We start from the raw sequence: 19009 nt of genomic DNA on the forward strand, positions 1-19009 counted from the left end.
ACCTAGAACTGTAAATCTGGGGAGAGCTTTTGCATTTAGCACAGAAGCCAAACGGTACCTAAGGGGATGCTCAGGCCTTCTGTGGCTGTTGGGAAGTTTATTCACCTTTGAAGTAAAGAGCACAAAACCAAAAATAGAACAGTTGGTATAAGAAGAAATGTGTCTGCTGGTTTATGATGTAGCTTCTCTGAGAGTTTCTTCTCATTTTTAAATATTCTAGTAAGCCCTATTTGTCAAAAAGCTACAGACCTTTGAGGGTTTTTTAATAAGCACAAGGCTATTGCTAGCTTATAAACTGGGGGGGGGGGTTGGTAGAAATGTCTTCTTTCTCCAGCCCAGGACTACAAAAGGACTTGGCAGTAGGTTTAAGAGCAGAGCTGTGACTGTCCATCCCAAATCTAGAGGGCTGGAGTTCATCTGCAGCCACTGCCCTGGGTCTGGCTTTTCTGAACAGAAAAGAGGTGTTTCGGGGGCATTAAATTACCAGGAACTATAAATTATTATGGCTATTTTTTTAAAAAGCAAACAGTTAAAATTCCTACTAGTCTCATAAGCCAAATGCATTGAGCAGAGCATTAAGTTTTAAAGTGCTAATAGATATTAAGAAAAGGACACAAAAGAGGTGGGAAAACCCCATTGCTTATCTTATGACCTACTCCTGTTTATACTTGAATTTCAGTAAAACATCACCTGTAATACCTTAGCATTTTTCTTGGGGCATGCACCTTGCTTATGGTAAGAAATGCAAATTGAAAAGATGTTTTGCTTCTGGAGCATGACTTTCCTTAATATAGACCAATGTAATTTCTTGTGAAATCTAAAAGGTGCCTAATTCAGGTGCAGGTAAAAATGGTGTATTGGCTCTGCTTTACTCTTTTGGGGGGATCAGAATCCCAGAATGGTTTAGGTTAGAAAGAACCTTATAATTATCCAGTTCCACCCCCCTGCCATGGGCAGGGACACCTTCCCCTAGACCAGGTTGCTCAAAGCCCCGTCCAACCTGGCCTTGAACACTGCCAGGGATGGGGCAGCCACAGCTTCTCTGGGCAACCTGTGCCAGGGCCTCACTATCCTGATAGTGAAGAACTTCTTCCTAATACGTAATCTAAATCTCCCCTCTTTCAGTTTAAAGCCATTCCCCTTTGTCCTGTCACTTTGTAAAAAGTCCCTCTCCAGCATTCTTGTAGGCCCCCTTTAGAATAAAATAACAGCACAGTGACATGGCCTGTACAGGGCATTTTACTCCTTAGATGCTAAACCGCTGTTCTGCCCAGGTTGTCTACCTCCAAAAGGAACAGCAGAAAAAGAAATGCTGAACCTGCATCCTGTTAGCTCTGTAGTTTACAACATATGCCTGTTCTTTTTGTGCTAACCCAACTTGTCATCATTTATGTGCCTCCAGCACCTGTAGCAGAAGAGAAACAATCCAAAAACCCTATAGCTGTTAAATTAAATGCTGGGAAATTATTTTCTTATGGATACTGTGAGATAACAGCATCCATCATGCCAGCTCTCCTCCTGCAGTACTAGAAATCAAAATCTTACATTCTTACTTAAGAAATGCATCAGGCTGTTTATCACAGAATGTTATGCTGTATGTTTATCATAGAATGTTATGCTGTATGTTTATCATAGAATCACAGAATCAGCTAGATTGAAAAAGACCTTCAAGATCATCAAGTCCAACCTTTACCCCAGCCTGTGTACGTCTTAAGCCTGGAATCCTGCAGCCCAGCTGGTCGTACAACAGGTGATGTCTGAGATGAGCGTCCTGCCCCTAGATTTTTAACAACTGGAGTCCACCCATGCCCTGGACAATACTGGATCCACAGCAATAAACAGGGTGTTGTCTCAGTGTGAAAATGGAAGTTGAAGTTGCACCTGACAGCAGCATGATCACATTGGTGCTTATGAATGCTGTCAGGCAGATGATGGCTTCCTTATGTGTAATGGTGGTTTTGGCCTGTAGTTTGGCCTGTAGGGTTTGAGTTTGTTTGCCAAAGCCAACATGCTGTGGCTGTCATCAGGCAGTTCCTGCAACAGCTCTGGAGCTGGGGATTGAAAGGGTGCAGAAACTAGCTCCAACAGCCTTTCCGGGTGCTTAAATTCCAAGGCTGGATCCAGTGTTAGTATAAATTGGCACTGACTTCCCTGGGTCTGTGTAAGCTGGCACGAGGAGGTAATCTGTCATTGTGCTTTTGGGGGATAGGTCCTGCAAACTCTCCAGTGCTCTGGGAGCTTGCAGTGGGAGAGCTTAGGCACATGAGAGCAGCAGGACAGGGTTGTGGGTATCACTGTGCTTCTTCCCGGCACTTTCCCCACTGTGTTTGCCATTCCTCAGGCTGCTCAGCATCTCCATGCAGCCTGTGGGGAGTTACTGGTGGAGGAGAACAGAGGATGGGGGTGCTGGTGTTGGGCTGACCTGTCCCTGTGCCTGAAAAAAACCTCATCTTTGTCACCTCTATAAGTATCCATCCCAGCAGCTGGGGGATGGAGAGGTGCCGGCTTCTCCAACAAGGGAGGACGAAGCAGTTGCTATGCAGCAGTTCTCACTTGGACAGTGGGCAGCAGCAGGGGAGGTTTTACCAGTGCCTACAGTTTTAGACGAGTTTTTCCCTGCTTGTTTTACTTTTTTTCCTCTTTGTTTTCCCCTGACCTTGGCTTGTCCTTTATTTGAAGGCTGCAAAAGTGGGGAAGGGGGGGGGGAGGGGGGGGGAGCAGGGAATGGCCAACGTGGGGGAGCAGAAAGAGAGCTCTTCACACTGAGCCTTTTGTGCTGCAGAGTGCAAATGGCCCAGGCTGTCACTGAGATGCTAATGTGTATTTTTCCACTGATGTGAGACACTTCTTTTTATCCAGTAAACAAGCACACAGCCCTCTTTAAAAGCTGCTTCCATCCAGCAAGTGTTCAAGGCCAGGCTGGATGAGGCTTGGAGCAATCTGCTCTAGTGGAAGGTGTCCCTGCCTGTGGCAGGGGGATTGGAACTGGATGAGCTTTAAGGTCTCTTCCAACCCAAACTATTCTGTGATTCCATGATTGTTAACATCTTGGTGTGGCTTAGTGCAGGGGTGGTGCTGACCTCAGTAATTTGGTGACAGCACATCACCATGAGCACATATGGCACATGAGGCTGGGGAAGGAGGGCACATGCTTTCTCATGATGAAAAATGGAGACACAGAAGCAAAGGTGGAGCTGGGTGATTCCCAGCCTTTCAAGTGTTGCTCCTGTATCCCAGGTTAGGCCATGTCCTTCCAGCCATGTCCTGATGTGCTCATCTCAGTAGCACTCCCCAGTGAGATGCTCTGCAGCAGATGGATGTGTCACTGCCCCCTTTGGTAATTTAAGTACATTCCCTGACTGATTTGGTACTGCAGGTTGAACCAGAGCAATTTCCCATCACTGGGGCATGGGATCACTGTAGACCCTACCCCAGATATCAAAACATTTCAACATTCACTGGGTCTGGAGGGGGAAAGTACTCTTAAGAGTTCTGACAGCATTTACCTTAAAGCCCCAGTTCTGGCCCCTGCTCCTAAGTGCCTCATTTTAGTCACCAAAGGAACTCTTTGGGCCTGCAGCAGGACCTGGGCGGTGGAAGACCTGTCTGCTGCGTGGCTGGGAAATGGGGGTGGGACATGGGGTCTTTGGGTGGAAGCAGCAGGCAGCACTTTGGAATCGGCAGGAGGAGGCACCTTGTGTTCAGCCTTCCAATAACCTGGAGCTTCTGGATCCAAGGGCTAAATTCAAGTGTACCTCCTTCAGTGAGAATGACCACTTTCAATTCCCTGCAAGCACAGCTCCACTCCAGATAGGTCCCTTCTGCCCTTATATTATCTGATTTTGAAGACATAAATTGTTTCACTTCCAGCAGGGAAAGCAAAAGGGGAGGCAAACCAATAATAACCTCCAGAGACAGAGATCTGAGCATCTCCTGTTTCCACCTAGAGCTGCCTGTTAGAGGACTCTGCGTGTCCACAGTAGTAAGTCACAAGAGCTTCTTGGCTGCTGTATATCGTGTCAGCAGGGCTGGTAAGTGCAAGCCCAGATGGCTTTGCCACCCTTGGTTCCTGCCCTGAAGAGCCACTGCCTACTGCTCCTGGAGGTGGTTGTGTCACAGGCTAAGGTATAGGCAGGCTCTGTTAGTGGCTGACTAATGTTACAGTCCACCACCTTGTCACCTGCAGCTGAGCTCATTGGGCTTAAAGTACACCAGGGGAAACCACATCCCAAACCCATCATCTCCCTCTCTGCCAGCTCCAACAGCAGCCAGAGTGCAGTGTCCCACCTTGCAGATGCGGGGTCTGGGGGAGATGAATGCCATAATGCAGAGCACCCACAGCCTCACGCTCTGTGCCCCTTGCAGCCTCCCAGAAGAATTTAGGTTGGGAAGGACCATTGGAGATCATGTAGTCCAAAGCCCGGCTCAAAGCAGGGTATGTATAGGGCTGCCTCAGTTTTGCATGTCTCAGTGTTGGACACATGAAGCAGAGTTTAATCACACTTGCTGTGAATTATTTTTTCCCCTTCCATCTAGCCTGAGTTTCCCTTGGGGCAGCCTGGGACTGCTGCCTCTCATCCCCACGCTGGGCATGTCCATGTCAGGAGGTGGGCGACTTTTCCCTGCAGGAAAACTCCCTTCCCTTTTCCTCTGAACATTGGCTGTACACACAGCAGGAAGCGGCATGTCCACCATGACCCCCATGCAGCTCACCCAGAGCCAATCTGACCCCTCTGCGGGGACACACAGGGATTTGGGGTCGGATAAGGGACTGGGAGGAAGTGGAGAAGCCTGAGCCCGTGAGGATTTGGGACAGGCTTCGGGAAGAGCAGGATGAAGGCAGAAGTGGGAGCCAGGGACTGCACAGCTCCTTAAAACCCCCTCGCACCACGGTTGCTCCTCCCCACGCTGTCCCCGGACCCTTCTTCCCTGTGTAGCAGTGCCTGGCACTCCACATACCTGGCGTGCAGTGTCCCCGTTGCCCTCCGCTCCCGTCCCGCTGTCCGGACGTGCGGGACGGACTCGTCGGCCACCGTCGTCCCTCCGGAACCCGAGGAGAGGCGGCTGCTCCCGCAGGAGGACGTCTCTCTCGTGGGCAGACCGGCGGCCGGGCTCTCCCTGAAGGGGAGGGACCAACCTTTGCCTTAGTGCTCAGATGGGACAATCTTCCCGGGAGAGCCCGCCGCTGGGCCTGGAAAAGTGTCTGGCATGGAGCCATCCCTGAAAACCACTGCGCGCCGCACCGGACCCCGCCGCTGCTGAGGCGCTGGGCTCTGCCTTGGCACGGCCGAGGCGGTGTATGCATGGAGCTGCTGGCATGCGGCTGTGAGCTTTCCCGGCCGTCCTCCGGTGCTGCCGAGCCTGGCGGGTCAGGCACTGGGATCCCAGTGAGGAAATCCACACAGCCAGGTTGCAACATCCTCCGGAGGAGCTGCGGCGCTTGCGGGGTGCTTTTGGGTGAGGAGGGGGGACCTGCAGCAGGGGAGAGAGCGCTGCCCTTTGGATCAAGGTTCCTTCATAAACACCCACATCTTTTCCCCTGGCCTCGTGAAAAGGGGATAACAACATTCCAGGGAAAACAATCACACTTTTGGGCCAACTAGAGCAGTTTAAGATGGATCAAGTGCAGGTCCCTACCGACTGGGCGGATCTGCACCTGCTCCCCCACTCCTTTACACAGCCCTGGCGTTTGCTCCTCGATAACGCAGAGTTTAAGGAATTAACCCCCAAATCAACACCAGAAATAAACCATCAGTTTCCTGAGAGAGCAACAGATTGATCCAGCTGATGAAACAGCCATTTGAGCTTCAAGGCCAGCAAAGAGAGGCAGCAGGGGAGGGACAGGAGGTAAAATTTGGCTTGTGAAGCTGCGTCTTTGGAGAGCTGGTGAGCTCTGGGGGTGCTTGTTGGCTTCTCTTCTTCCCCTTTGCATATACATGTGTGGGTATGAACTGAAGCTAGCAGATCACAAAGGTGCTTGAAATTTAAGTTATAATTTTATACTATGAATTCTGTTGGCAATTCCTTGAAAAAGAACAAGAAAGTGGCATGAAAAGGTCCAAGATTATTACTAATTTTCCTGCACTTTTGTCCAACACTCATTTCAGTGATGGACTGGACGCACTAAAGCATAACATTTTCAAGATAGATTTAATGCTGATGAAAGGTCTTGAAAAACAACTCTGAAGATGTTTATTTAATAAAAGGGACAGGTGCTTCAATGTTAGTGAGGCAATGAGGAGGAGGCGGTACGTAAGTGCTTAAAGCAACAGGGACATGCCAAAGCCAATGATACTTTGGTAGCCTACTGAGGAGCTCCAAAATTTATTATATCTTGTAATATATTCAGATATTCCCTGATGTGCAGGAGTTAAACTCAGTAAATGTCATGTATGGGTCTTTGTCTTGTATCTGGGTTACACAGTCCAACTATGTAAGTCAGGGGACCTGCTTGGTGGTTCCCTCTGACCTTTTTAATCTCATCCTTTTCTTACACGAAAGCAGGGTAGAGATGGTTGTGTGTCTTTCCAGCCTGGATTTGGGATGTGGTTGGGAAGTTTATAGGAGTTGGGAGCAGGGAAATGGCACCATCCACCTCTGGCTCCCAGGATGTAGACACCAGGATTGCAAACCTTCCCTTACATCAGTCTCTGCAAGCTCCCATGTTGGTCCTTTCCAACATGCTGAATGTGGAAATCACACTCTTTCAATCTGTGAAAATTACTCCATGGAGTAAATGCAATACAAAACATAAAGCAAGGCTATGGAGGTGGGATTTTGAAACAACACACCATAGCTTGATTATTTGCACCAAAGAACAACAGGAGATACCTTCACTGTCATTTCTTTCATTGCAATAAAGCACCACCAATAATGGATCTGCAGCTCTGGCAAGGGAGGAGCCAGTTTCTATGGTACTGAGTACTAACAGACCCCAATGTTTGGCCTGAGCTGGCTGTTTGTTAGCAACATCCTTGAGAAATGCAACTTGGTTTTATGTAGAAGTCCTCTGTATATAGGGCTGCACTTTGCTCCAGATTTCTGTGGCTACAAACCAAACATCACTGTCAGTCTGTGATCACTAGTTTGGATAAACTTTTCCTTTTTCCCTACTCATCCCTTTTTCCGTATTTTTGGATAAATCCTGGATTCTCACGGTGCGTGTCTCATTTTTAATATAGATGCTGCTTGATCTGTTACTCTTGAGAGAAGCCGATACATCAGTAACACCCACTAATCAACCATCACTCTTTTACCAGGCACCTTTCTGAAGTGTGTAGCATGACAGAGCTCCACGAAGCTGTGGCTGTGGGGGACTATGACCTGGTGGATGAGATTTTGAGGACAGGGCGCTGCGACCCAAATCACAAGGATGCTGACTGGCACGACAGGACCCCACTGCACTGGGCTGCTGCAAAAGGTAAGGGTACCCCTTGCTCTGTTACCTCCACAAACTGGCATCATAGGTGATGCTGATTGTAATTACATCTCACTATGGTGGCAGTTAATGCTGGTGGTATTCACAGCTTGTATCTGATTGTTCTGTCCTTAATAAGCGAGAAAAAGGAAAATAAAAATTTAATTGGAAAATCTGCCTCCAAAATAATTTACGGGATGGCCATCAAAGTGGTTTTTTAAAGCTTTTTCCATCATGTGGAAATTTAGCTTACATGATATGTGCATATAACATGTCTGCTTGTCCCCCCCATTACTTTTCTAAGAGATGGCTTCATACAGTGCAAAGGAATGATTTCTCATGTACATCTGCCTGAGTGAGTAGAAAGTCAAACCCACTGTATTCGTACCAGGTATTTATCAAACCCAATAGAACAAAATTATTACAGTGTGTTTTACACTTCCCTCCCTTTATCCCACCTGGTTGAATGAACAAAAAAGGACCAGAATTGTTTGCAGCTCCCATTTGGTCTTTCCCTGTCAGAAGTGTCTGTTAAAGTCAAATATGCCTTTGCAGCCACAAAAAGATATGTATGCAATGACATATAATGTGTAATTGTACACAGTGTCCTCCTGTATACTAGAGCATTTGTTACACGTAGGGATCTCACATCATGGAACCTGTCTGCTCAGAAATGGAGTATGTGATTTGCTGGTTTGCATTTGACACCATTTTACTTTTGCCCTGGTGGATTATTACTTGTTTGAGCACCAGCAAGTAATTTCTCTGTCTGCTATCAAATAAACCTTTGTTTTAGTAAAGATATTCACAGGTTTTGCAGTTTTTTAATGTTTACATTTTAGTTTGCATTGAATTAAAACCCAAAACGAAACAATGAAATAGTCAGCCAGACAGTCCATGACTAATTGAGGTGTGCAGTTCAGAAATTAATAGAAATCTTTTTGATTGTATTGTTGACTTGTTGCAAAATTCTTCTGGAAGCAGTTTAGTTTGAGGGAAAAAAATCAGCATTTTCTAATGAGTATCATTTATTTGATAAATCATGGCCAGGTCATGAGTAAAATCCATCATTGCATGGTGAGGGTATTATGATCAGCTGTGTGTGTCCATCTTCAGCATCCTGAAGGTATAAAGTCTAATGCGTGTGCATCTTCTCTCCCTGTTTTGCTGTGCGACACAAGGGCAATCGGAGCTGGTCAAGCTCCTTGTGGATCATGGCGCCCGGCATTGCCTGCGGACTGAGGTGGGCTGGACTCCAGCTCACTTTGCTGCCGAGGCGGGCAGGCTGGGTGTGCTTCGCACCCTTCATTCCCTGCATGCTGCCATGGATGCGGCTGACCTCTTCGGTGACACCCCCCGGAGGCTTGCGGAAATCTACGGTCACCAAGACTGCTCCAGGTTCTTAGAAAGGTGAGTAGCCATGGCTAGTGCCACTGTGGCAGCCAATGGGGCTTGTCACAAATCCTCATTGAGGAGCCTGCTGACTACACCTGTAGGTCACAAATGAGTGGTTTAGGGTCGCTCAAAGAATCACCACCACAGGTATGAGCAAAAGTGGGTTTAATATTAACTTGTGAAAGTGTGACTTAACAAAGCTCAGTGGCAAGGTTCACTCTAGTACTTATTACGTGGAAGAAATTCTTCCCTGTGAGGGTGCTGAGGCCCTGGCACAGGTTGCCCAGAGAAGCTGTGGCTGCCCCATCCCTGTCAGTGTTCAAGGTCAGGCTGGAGAGGGCTTGGAGCAACCTGCTGTAGTGAAATGTGTACCTGCCTGTGGCAGGGGGTTGGAACTGAATGAGCTTTAAGGTCCTTTCTGACCCAAACCTTTCTGGGATTTTATGATTCTATGACTCATGTAGCTAATGTAGGGGTTTCTGAGGTGGCTGACGGAGGTGGAAAACTTGTTTCTCAGACCCACATGCTGTCCTCACTCACCCTGTTGCTGCATGCCTCATCTAGTGGCATGGCTGGAACAATTTAACAACTGGGAAGATGCTTTGAGTGCCCATGCCTAGGACATTGTATAAGACACTTGAAGGCTGTGAGATCACCTCACAGCCATAACACAGCCTGTGAGCAGCCAAGAGTTATCACTGGGGCTCACAAGCCCTTTTTTTAAGTCAAACCACTATAATTTACAACCACAGAGAACACCTTCACCCTCATGCAGCAGTTTCACATCCTCATATCAGCAAACTTGGAGTTAATCAGGATGAATTACTGACTTTTTTAGTATACTAATATCACAATTACACCTGCTCTTTCAGTTGTGCAGAACGTCCCAGAGGTGATGCCCAGAGGCAGCACTCTGTGGCTCTGAAGGAATCTGGGCAGTACCGATGGGCACTGCAGACAGAAAATGAAGTGTGTATCTCCACTCTAATGCTGTGCAGCACAGTAGGTCTGTCCTCCGCTCATGGTGTGCGTGTTATCAGTATATAAATATGAGGGATATTTTGTTACAGAGCATCACCGTCACTTTTGGATATTTGCCTCTCATGCAAAAAGAGTGAAAAGGCAATTTTCTAAAGTCTGAGGGTCTGTGCCAAGTGCAGGCATGTGTATTATAACAGGGCTCTGAGCATTCAAATCCTTCCTAAACCCCAGTTTGCCTCCATCTAGCACCACCATGATCCTTGCACGCTGTGTCTCTGACCCCAGGTGTGCCAGCTGCACATCAACATGGAAATGTTACATGTATCAACATGTAAATATTATTAACATGCAAATATCAATAATATTCTGCTACAGAGTATCTGCCGCTCACTGAGGTTTGCATGGGCATGCAAAGGACAGGAAACAGCCTTCAAAACATGGCTGATTCTGGATAACAAACACATGATTTGCATCAGGGTTTTTTGCATGAGGACGGCTTTACCGTGGATGCTGTGAGAGCACTGCCCGTGCCTGCCACCAGCTCTCTGCAAAGTGCTGAGTGTAGAATGCACCAAAGGCTCCAGCTATTCTAAGTCCAGGGCATATATGCATTCATAATATGTGTGTGCGCACGTGTGTGTGTGTATACACCAAAATACATATATAAAAAAGTGCCCAGAAAGAGGTTTCTTGCCCTTGGTAGCAGATACTTTAGAACAGAATACAATAGAATATAATACAATAGGATAGAATAGTTCAGCTGGAAGGGGCCTGCAATGATCGTCCAGTCCAACTGCCTGACCACTTCATGAATGACCAAAAGTTAAAGCATGTATTAAGAGCATTGTCCAAATGCCTCTTAAACACTGTCAGACAATGGGGCACTGACCATCTTTCTCAAACATATGTGTGTATAGAGAGAGTAAGCCAGTTCATCTCTGTGGAGCCATTGGGTTTGCTCCTTGCTTTCAGCCAGAACACCATTGCACTGTTGTGACAGAACTGCTGTATTACAGAGAAAAGGATTTTTACTGATATCTAGTGATATTTCTGACAGACCTTCATGAACAGTGAGTACCTACAAAAATAGTTGTCTGAAGTAGGAGTAAAGGGTGTGTCTTCTTTTGGGCAAGATTTACACTTAAGAGTGCCCAGTGAAAGAGAACTAGTGACTTTAATCTTGGTGGTTGACATGACCTTCAGAGGTCCCTTCTGACCCAAACCATTCCATGATTCTATGTTGTATGACTTGGAAGTGAAGGATAGATGTACTTGTCATTTGGCAGTAAGAGTTTCTAGTACTTATGAATGAGTAGTAAAAAAAAAGGAACTGGGAGTGTTGCAGTGAGTTAATATACCATGTACAGTTGCATTAAATGTGGTTAAGCCTATTTAAAACCACAGACATTCACAAGATCAGTCTTTGAGAGCTTTGATGGCTAAAGTTATGATTCTGATGGTGAAAGTCCAATCTTTGAGCCTTACCAAGGGTTTCCCACTTCAGCCCAACTCCCAGTGAGTACCTGGTTGCATGGGGTGATGAATGTTGTTAGATTTGGGATGAACTTCAGTGTTTTCTTATGTATTGCTGGCAACAGTGTTGTGAACATATCAATACACTATGTAGATGGGCTGCTTAGGAGTGGTTGTGTGACTGTGCTGTGCCCAGTATTGTATTGAAGATGCTCTCTTGCTTTCTTCTCCAGAGCAGAGGTGGAGAGCAGAAACTATCGCAGGACAGCAGCAATGAAAGGAATCCCATTAGACCAGATTGATGAAGACTGGGAACTCAAGAAAGAAGAACTGAAGAGAAACCCACCATGTTCTTGGAAGAGCTATACATCCTTTGCGCAACAGAAAAGTCGAAAACAAAGGGGGAAGCAGTAGTGTGCCCTGCCTGTTTGGTGCCACTGGCAACTTGCAGTGCAGAACAACAACCCTGACAGACCTCAGGTGCACCTGCAGGGTGAAAATATGGGTGAACAGAAGCAGATGGCCACCAGGATGCATCCCTATGATGTACTGTAAATACTCTTGTTCACATTGAGCATGTACATGTGCCTCTTTCTGTGTGTCTGTATGTGTCAGATCTCGGAAAATTGCAGAGGATGTTTAAATACACTTATACTGGAATTCACTGAAATATATAAATTTACAGGAATGACAGCAGTTTCTTATATTGTCTGAGAGGGAAATGGTTTTGCTCCTGATTAATGAAAGCACCTGGGACTGTTCTGCTCACTCTGCTGATGTCCATGGCCTTTGCTTATTTGCTTTCATTCTGAGTCACCAGGAGGCTCTGTAGGGGCTTGTAGCCTCTGGTGGTGCCTCTCACTTTGAGAGTGGAGTGTAGGTGTTTCTTCTGGCTGAAGGGGAGGCACTGATGTTGACCTTTTACTCTTGTTGCTTCTTTCAGACATGCGTGGCTGCCAAGACAGTTAGAGCACCGCCTTATTTTTAGCAGTGCCCCCAGCCATTTTTATGTCTATGCTCATAGGAATGCTGTGGAGCTGGTCCTGGGCTGTCCCTCTGCACTTCAACACTCTTCATGGGAAAATAAATTTTAAGTGTTTCACTTCTCAATCATAAAGTTTGGATTTGACCCAAAGCAGTTTTCCATTCCATGCCAGCAGTGGCAGGCAGCCATTTGTATTGACTTCTGACATCTTTTACGTGTCTGCTTCTCCTGCTCTTGTGTATCTGCCTCCTTTCCCATCTGCTTGCCCTCCACTACCCAGACCTGGTGCCTCTGGAGTGCCTTGGTTACAGGTGTCGTTCGCACAGCACTTGAGCACTGCAGCTGTAGCCAGCAGTGCTGTGATCCATCTCCCTCTTCTAGATTTCCAGGGATTAATTCAGCTATCCACACAGACGTGCCTAAGCCACGAGAGATGCTCACAAGTACCCAGACTGACCCCGCAGGTCTACAGAAGATCTTGTGCTGTAGCTCCTAACCCCATGCCTCAGGTACCCTAGGCATCCCAGATGAATCAAGGTGCCTATGGGAAAAAAAGTCAAGCTCCCAGCTTTGTCTTGATCTTAAGGTCCTTTCCAACCCTAACCATTTGATGATTCTATGATTTGTAATTCCTAAGTCATGTGAGACATCAACTCCATTCACAGTTGGCCTGACGAATTGGTGACAGTGAAAGTGGAGACACGTGTTGGACAGAGTACCTGCTGCCATACTGACAAACTAAACAGGGCTGTTTCTAGCCCTGAGGCCAGCTGGTGGAGTGTCCTGTAGTTGAGGAACACTTTCCCTGGGGCTGGGCACATTACTTCATCTCTCCTGAGAGCACCTTTACCATACGGGCTGTGCACTGCAGCTGTGCTGTTTCATAACCTATCTCCTACAGTGCCAGCTGGGTGAGACTGGATACTGGAAACTGGAGGGTGATGCTGCATTGTGCATGATGTTCACAAGGGGTTTATAGAGGTGGAAAAAGGTATCTTCATAATGGCTTAATTGGGCTGTGTTCTTTTTGTGTGATAACATCTGCAAGATGTTGGTTTTGCCTGCTGAATTTTGTGGCATGTGAGGTTTTGAGGGATGACCTTGCATGGGTTTTAGGGAGTAAGATGGTCTTGTGATTTTGACCGTCACATTAAACGATCAACTGCATGAGTAACAGAGGGAAAGAAGGGAGGTGTGGTAGTTCCTGCCCTTTAAAAAGGCCTTTAAAGCTGGAGACACATGTCTGGAAGAGGTGTGTAAGATCTGCCTCTGTCTGGACACAGAGTCTCTCAACAGACTGAGTGGTGTAATGTCACCTGCTGTCAAAGTGGGACTCTGTAGAGTCTGGCATCTAATCTAAAAAGCACAGTTACAGCTAAAGGCAAACAGCTAAAGGCAGTGTCCTCTGAGTGTCTGAGTTTGATCAGATGAATAAAACCCTTTGAACCCATCTTTATTACAGAGCAATACAAATGTAACCTTTTTTTTTTGGCTTTATTATTGCAGGAAAAGCCAGAAAAGTGTGAAAGCTGATGATTTAAAAACAGCTCCTTGCACTTTCCTTTTAAGCTCTTCCCCTTTCATTTTTGTGGGGATGGAGAGGAAGAGGAAAGAGAATGGTCTTTTGCTCACAGGTGAAAAAGCTCATGGGTCAAGATGAAGACAGAGAGATCACTCACCAATTGCCATCACAAGCAAAGCAAACTTGACTTAGGAAAGATCAGTTTAATTTATAGCCAATTGAAAATAAAAGTAGGATGATGAAGAACAAAAACAAAACCAAAACACATTACTTCCACCCCCTCTTCTCAGCCTCACTCCTTCATTCCCAGCTTCTCTACCTCCTTCCCTTGAGCAGTGCAGGGAAATGGGGAACAGAGATTGTGGTTAATCCAGAATTTATTGTCTTTTCCACTTCTTCCTCCTCACACTCTTCCCGTGTCCCAACATGGGTCCCTCCTATGGTTTGCAGTCCTTCAGGATAAGCCTGCTTCGGTGTGGGCTCCCTACAGGTTTCAGTCCTTAGGGGCATGTCCACATCCCTCTGCTCCAGCGTGGGGTCCTCCATGGGCTGCAGGGGGATATCTGCTCCACTGTGGACCTCCATGTGGTGCAGGGGAATCTCTGCTCTGGTGCCTGGAGCAACTCCTTCCATTCCTTCTCTGACCCTGTTTGCTGCAGGACTGTTTCTCACAATTTCCTTCACTCCTCACTGCTGGGCAGTGATTTTCCCCTTCTTAAAGATATTTTTGCAGAGGCACCACCAGCACCATTGATGGGCTGAGCTATGTCCTGCTGTGCTGGGTCCATTGGAGCTTTACGGAGCTGGCTTTCCCTTGCATGAGGCAGCCTTGACCTTGCCTCGGAGAGGCTCCCATAGACCCCACATCTGTCAGCGCCTGGCATGAACTCCGTGTACAACTGCAGGGGGTCACTGCAAGAAGAAAGCTTGACTTCATCCCAGACCACACCTTGCACAAAAGCCATTGTCCTCTGTGCTTTACTGTTCCAGAGTCCATTTGCAACAGCAGATGTCATGAGAAAGAAAAAGCAGAGCAGGAGCGCAGTCACACAGAGAAGGGGAAATCATGTTTTCACATGAAGTGGGGCAGAGAGAGGACACATGAGGCTGGTGTGGTACGGGGGCTTTCCACCCGACCTGTCCACCCTGAGGCCATTTCTGCATTGCTAAAGCCAGTTAGCACCTCTGGTGAATAATAATGATCAACATATTCACACATGTTATAAACCAATGCATGATAGTGATACAGCTCATTATGGACAGTGAAAGGAGAAATCAATGGAAAACAACAGATACATATAAACATGTTCAGTTCAATAGTTTCAATCAGCAGATACCAAATTTTTAGGAGGTTTGCAGTAGTGTTATTCTGCTTTTGCATCTAGCCCATGTACCAGGTCTGATTTACTTTGTTATTGACAATAACAAAAAGAATTGTATAAATGTTAATAGTAACTCATTTAACTCAGAATAATTGAAAGAATTGCAATGAAGCTTTCTTAACTTAGATAGTGAAGGTAGAACATCTGTATCATCTACACTGACTGGAGAGTTTCATTAGAGATTAAATTACTTGGGTTTTATAACAAAATATCAACATTTTTAATGGGCTTCAGCTTTTATTACAGTTCCTACTTCTTGCAAACCTTGCACTTTACACAGGGCAGAGTCCTTAGCAGTGCGTTTTCCAGTCTGTGATTGCTGAAAATCAGAGTAAGGGAATGAAGAGACGGAAAAGAATACTGAAATATGAAAATGAGAAATGACACAGTATTTTCCTTCTTTGTGGCAAAAATCAGTGTCAAGATCAAACATATAAAATTTAAGCTGTAAATGATGAAGATGGACAGAATAGATTTTATGGCTTTGATATAGGCGCCCATGTTGAGTTCCTTCATTGAGCTGGTCTGCATCTTGCGTTTTTGTCTCCAGAGAGAAAAGATGAGTAGGACAGAAAAGACGACTGTCATGAATGCAGTGGCAAATCCAAAGCCGCTGATAAGAAAAACAGGAAAAAACTCTTCACTCATTCTGACATCCATTTTCCAGAAGTTTTCTATGGCGGTGGAATTGGGGTGGATACAGTTTGCCTTATCAGTGACGAAGTAGACGGTGATGCAGATGACCAGAGATAAAAGCACTGAACCCAGCAACAGCCATGGCACAATCCTGTCAATTTTCTCTTTCAGGTAGAGGAAGAAGGTGTACCTGAAATTGGCAACTTTTACGCAATAAAAAACACACAGACAGGCAGAAACCCACAAGTTGGAAAAATTTAAAAAGCTTTGAATAGCTGCAGCCACTTGGGGTATGGGGTGAACAAAAAAGTGTGTGGGATAAATTATTGAGAGAAAACAATACACCCATGTGATGACCAAATACGCAAACCTGGAGCATCCTAGAAACAGCAAGACCTTCTCATTAGAGTTAAAGCTTTTCTTTTTGACCCAAGAAATACAAATCACAGAAATGATGAAAGCATTTATCCACATGCCAGCAACTGCCTGAAATGTGATGATGGCAATAGCCAGGGTATCATATGAAGTGACATTGAATTCTTCTTGAGAGTAGCAGAAACTCATCCTCCAAGATGGATGGTGATGCTCTGCTGGAAAAGTAGGTTGTCGCACCAATGCTTAACGCAGGTTAGCAACTGCTGTTCTATGAGTATCATGTGAGGAGCTTTATAGAGCAGGGAAGAGGGCTGGGATTTTGGTGCTGCTCCTGTTCAGAGCAGGGCAGGTGCAGGCATGTAAATGTGCTGGGTATTCCCTTACCTGGTACCAGTGTCAGTCTTCAGTATTTGAATTTCAGGTCGCAAGAGCTGTGCTGGATGGCACAAACAATGTGGATGTTTTTCTGCAATGGACAATGTTGTGATTTAGTGACTGTCCCATGACTGATCACTGTCAAGATTCATGATCTGTGTTCTTCTGTCCCTTTGTCACTTGTGATGCTCATGTGGAGGGGTGCGCTCAGCAAAACACAGGCAGGGAAGTCACTCTTTCATCTGAGAGACCAGGAGATGTAAAATTCAACCAAGATGTTGGAAACTGGAGCTCATATTGGTCCTCCAGAGGCACTGAGATCTATGTTAGCTTTCCTACTGGCAATGCCTCTGTAGAGCATGGACTGCCAATAGACTTTGAGTTTGTACAGGGCCTTATACGTTGCACATTGGGACCACAGTTACAAACTAGATCTTGGCTGGTGTAATCAGGAAAAAAATTAAACCCAACAAATGGCTATACAGCTACATGAAATAAACCACCAGCATTTTCTCTCTTCAGAATGATGCTCTTGTTTTCTGGGGGATATAAATGTAGGAGCTACTCTTTAAAAATTACAAATGTGTAGGAAGCCCAAAATCTTCCTCATAAATTTGGTGATATATTCAGCTGCTCATGAGGAATCATAGAATCATAGAATAATTAGGGTTGGAAAGGACCTTAAGATAATCCAGTTCCAACCCCCCTGCCATGGGCAGGGACACCTCACACTAAACCATATCACCCAAGGCTCTGTCCAACCTGGCCTTAAACACCACCAGGGATGGAACATTCACAGCTTCCCTGGGTAACCCGTTCCAGTGCCTCACCACCCGCACAGTAAAGAATTTCTTCCTTATATCCAATTTAAACTTCCCCTGTTTAAGTTTCAACCCATTACCCCTTGTCCTGTCACTACAGTCCCTAATGAAGAGTCCTTCCCCAGCATCTCTGTAGTCCCCCTTCAGATACTGGAAGGCTGCTATGAGGTCTCCACGCAGCCTTCTCTTCTCCAGGCTGAACAGCAACATCCCCCCTGTGGTCTTCTGCAGCACAACTCCCAGAGAAACTTTGGCAGTGGCTCTCATCCAACTTCTGCTTTGTCAATGTGAATTTATCTTGAGTTGGTTGGTTACACTTGATCCGTGACCAAGATGTGAAGCTCAAGTACCTTCATCCCTGCCACAGGGCTTCAGAACATTGTACTGAGGGCTTTTATTTTCTGACATTGCTCATTTTCTGCTTTATGCTCTGGTGTAAGTTTCCTGTGGTTTTGGTGACAGACAGAAAACATGGTGTAGCCTTAGGGGTTTTCTTCTTCATATGTATGTGAGCAGAATATAAGTTATCTCTGTAACAAAAGGGCTGAAAATTAACTGCCTGTGCTGGGACTGTGCTTTTACAAGGGCACTAAATGACAATGTTACACTAGCAGGACCATACAGTGCTTGGGGTTTGGTCTCAGCTCTCTGTGTCGAATATGGCACCTTACAAAAAATAAGGGTGTAAAATTAGATCTTCAAATGCTTTTTGAAGCATGGAAGATGTGGATCAGCTGCTTAAAACAGCATTGTCTGCGGCTAGTCCCCCCAGTACCACTGCAGAAGGGAATAAATATCTCAAGCTTTTCATCTATCTGCCCATGGATAGCCTTGTGCATCTCAAATGGCACCAGACACCTACATTTAGGCGTCTGGATGAACACATATCTGTAATGGGATCTGAGACACAGAGAACATAGATTTAATTGCTTCAATCTCAGCTTGGTTCAGGCTCAACCTCTTCTCTCTACAGAATCCTTGTCTGTCTCCTTTAATCACATGGGAAAATCCCAGATGATTAACCTAGGTTAGCTAACTAGTTGGGCTATTAGATGCCCAACTTCCAAACAAGTCCATTCCACCAGTATATCAGTGTCAATGTTCAGAAGTCCACAGTTATTTCAGGATACAAGCCTGAGAAAAAGACTAAAATCTCCTCTGGGCAGGTGCTACTAAACTGTTGCAGAAATCTTTATTCAGCCCCAAATCCCCTTAGTTGCAGACAGAGAACTGGCATGTTATAGTGTGGTAATGGTTGGTTGTTTGCTTCTTTCTGTGCACTTGCTGTTTAGAGAGATATGGGCTGGTTGATGAGGCAGCCTGATTAATTGTGTAGTCCTTGAAAAAGCATGTATTGTAGTCCTTGGTATGTTACCCTGGCCTAAATGGTTGTTTATCTCATTTCAGAAATGGGAAGGAAGCTTTTTGAAGTTGATATTATCTTGCCACTATGTGCTGCTGCTCTAAACCAGCATCAGCAAAGACTGTGCTTAAAATGTTAACACAAACATGCAGATCTCATTAACAGCTGGAGAGGAATGCTCTGAGAAACAACTCCTACAGATGGAAATTTCCCAACCTCTATATCCCAACTGACAGCCTGGGTAGTAAGACTTTTTATTATGGTAGCATGGTATTACTTGCATT

General features: G+C 45.8%; 2 protein-coding genes across 2 annotated transcripts; one reads left to right on the top strand and one right to left on the bottom strand.

Moving 5' to 3' along the window:
- The first annotated feature begins 7278 nt into the window (after nt 1-7278).
- Nucleotides 7279-11680, top strand: ANKRD66 (ankyrin repeat domain 66). The gene is made up of 3 exons (XM_005146428.3): nt 7279-7420; nt 8599-8827; nt 11500-11680. Exons 1-3 carry the CDS (start codon nt 7282-7284, stop codon nt 11678-11680), a joined length of 549 nt encoding a protein of 182 aa, XP_005146485.2. The 5' UTR covers nt 7279-7281.
- Nucleotides 11681-15404: 3724 nt separating this feature from the next.
- LOC101878281 (taste receptor type 2 member 105-like) lies at nt 15405-16367 on the bottom strand. Its single transcript, XM_005146495.3, has one exon. It carries the CDS (start codon nt 16353-16355, stop codon nt 15405-15407), a length of 951 nt encoding a protein of 316 aa, XP_005146552.2. The 5' UTR covers nt 16356-16367.
- Between the last annotated feature and the right edge of the window lie 2642 nt (nt 16368-19009).

The sequence above is a fragment of the Melopsittacus undulatus genome, chromosome 3, assembly GCF_012275295.1.
Source record: "Melopsittacus undulatus isolate bMelUnd1 chromosome 3, bMelUnd1.mat.Z, whole genome shotgun sequence".
Taxonomy (NCBI): domain Eukaryota; kingdom Metazoa; phylum Chordata; class Aves; order Psittaciformes; family Psittaculidae; genus Melopsittacus; species Melopsittacus undulatus.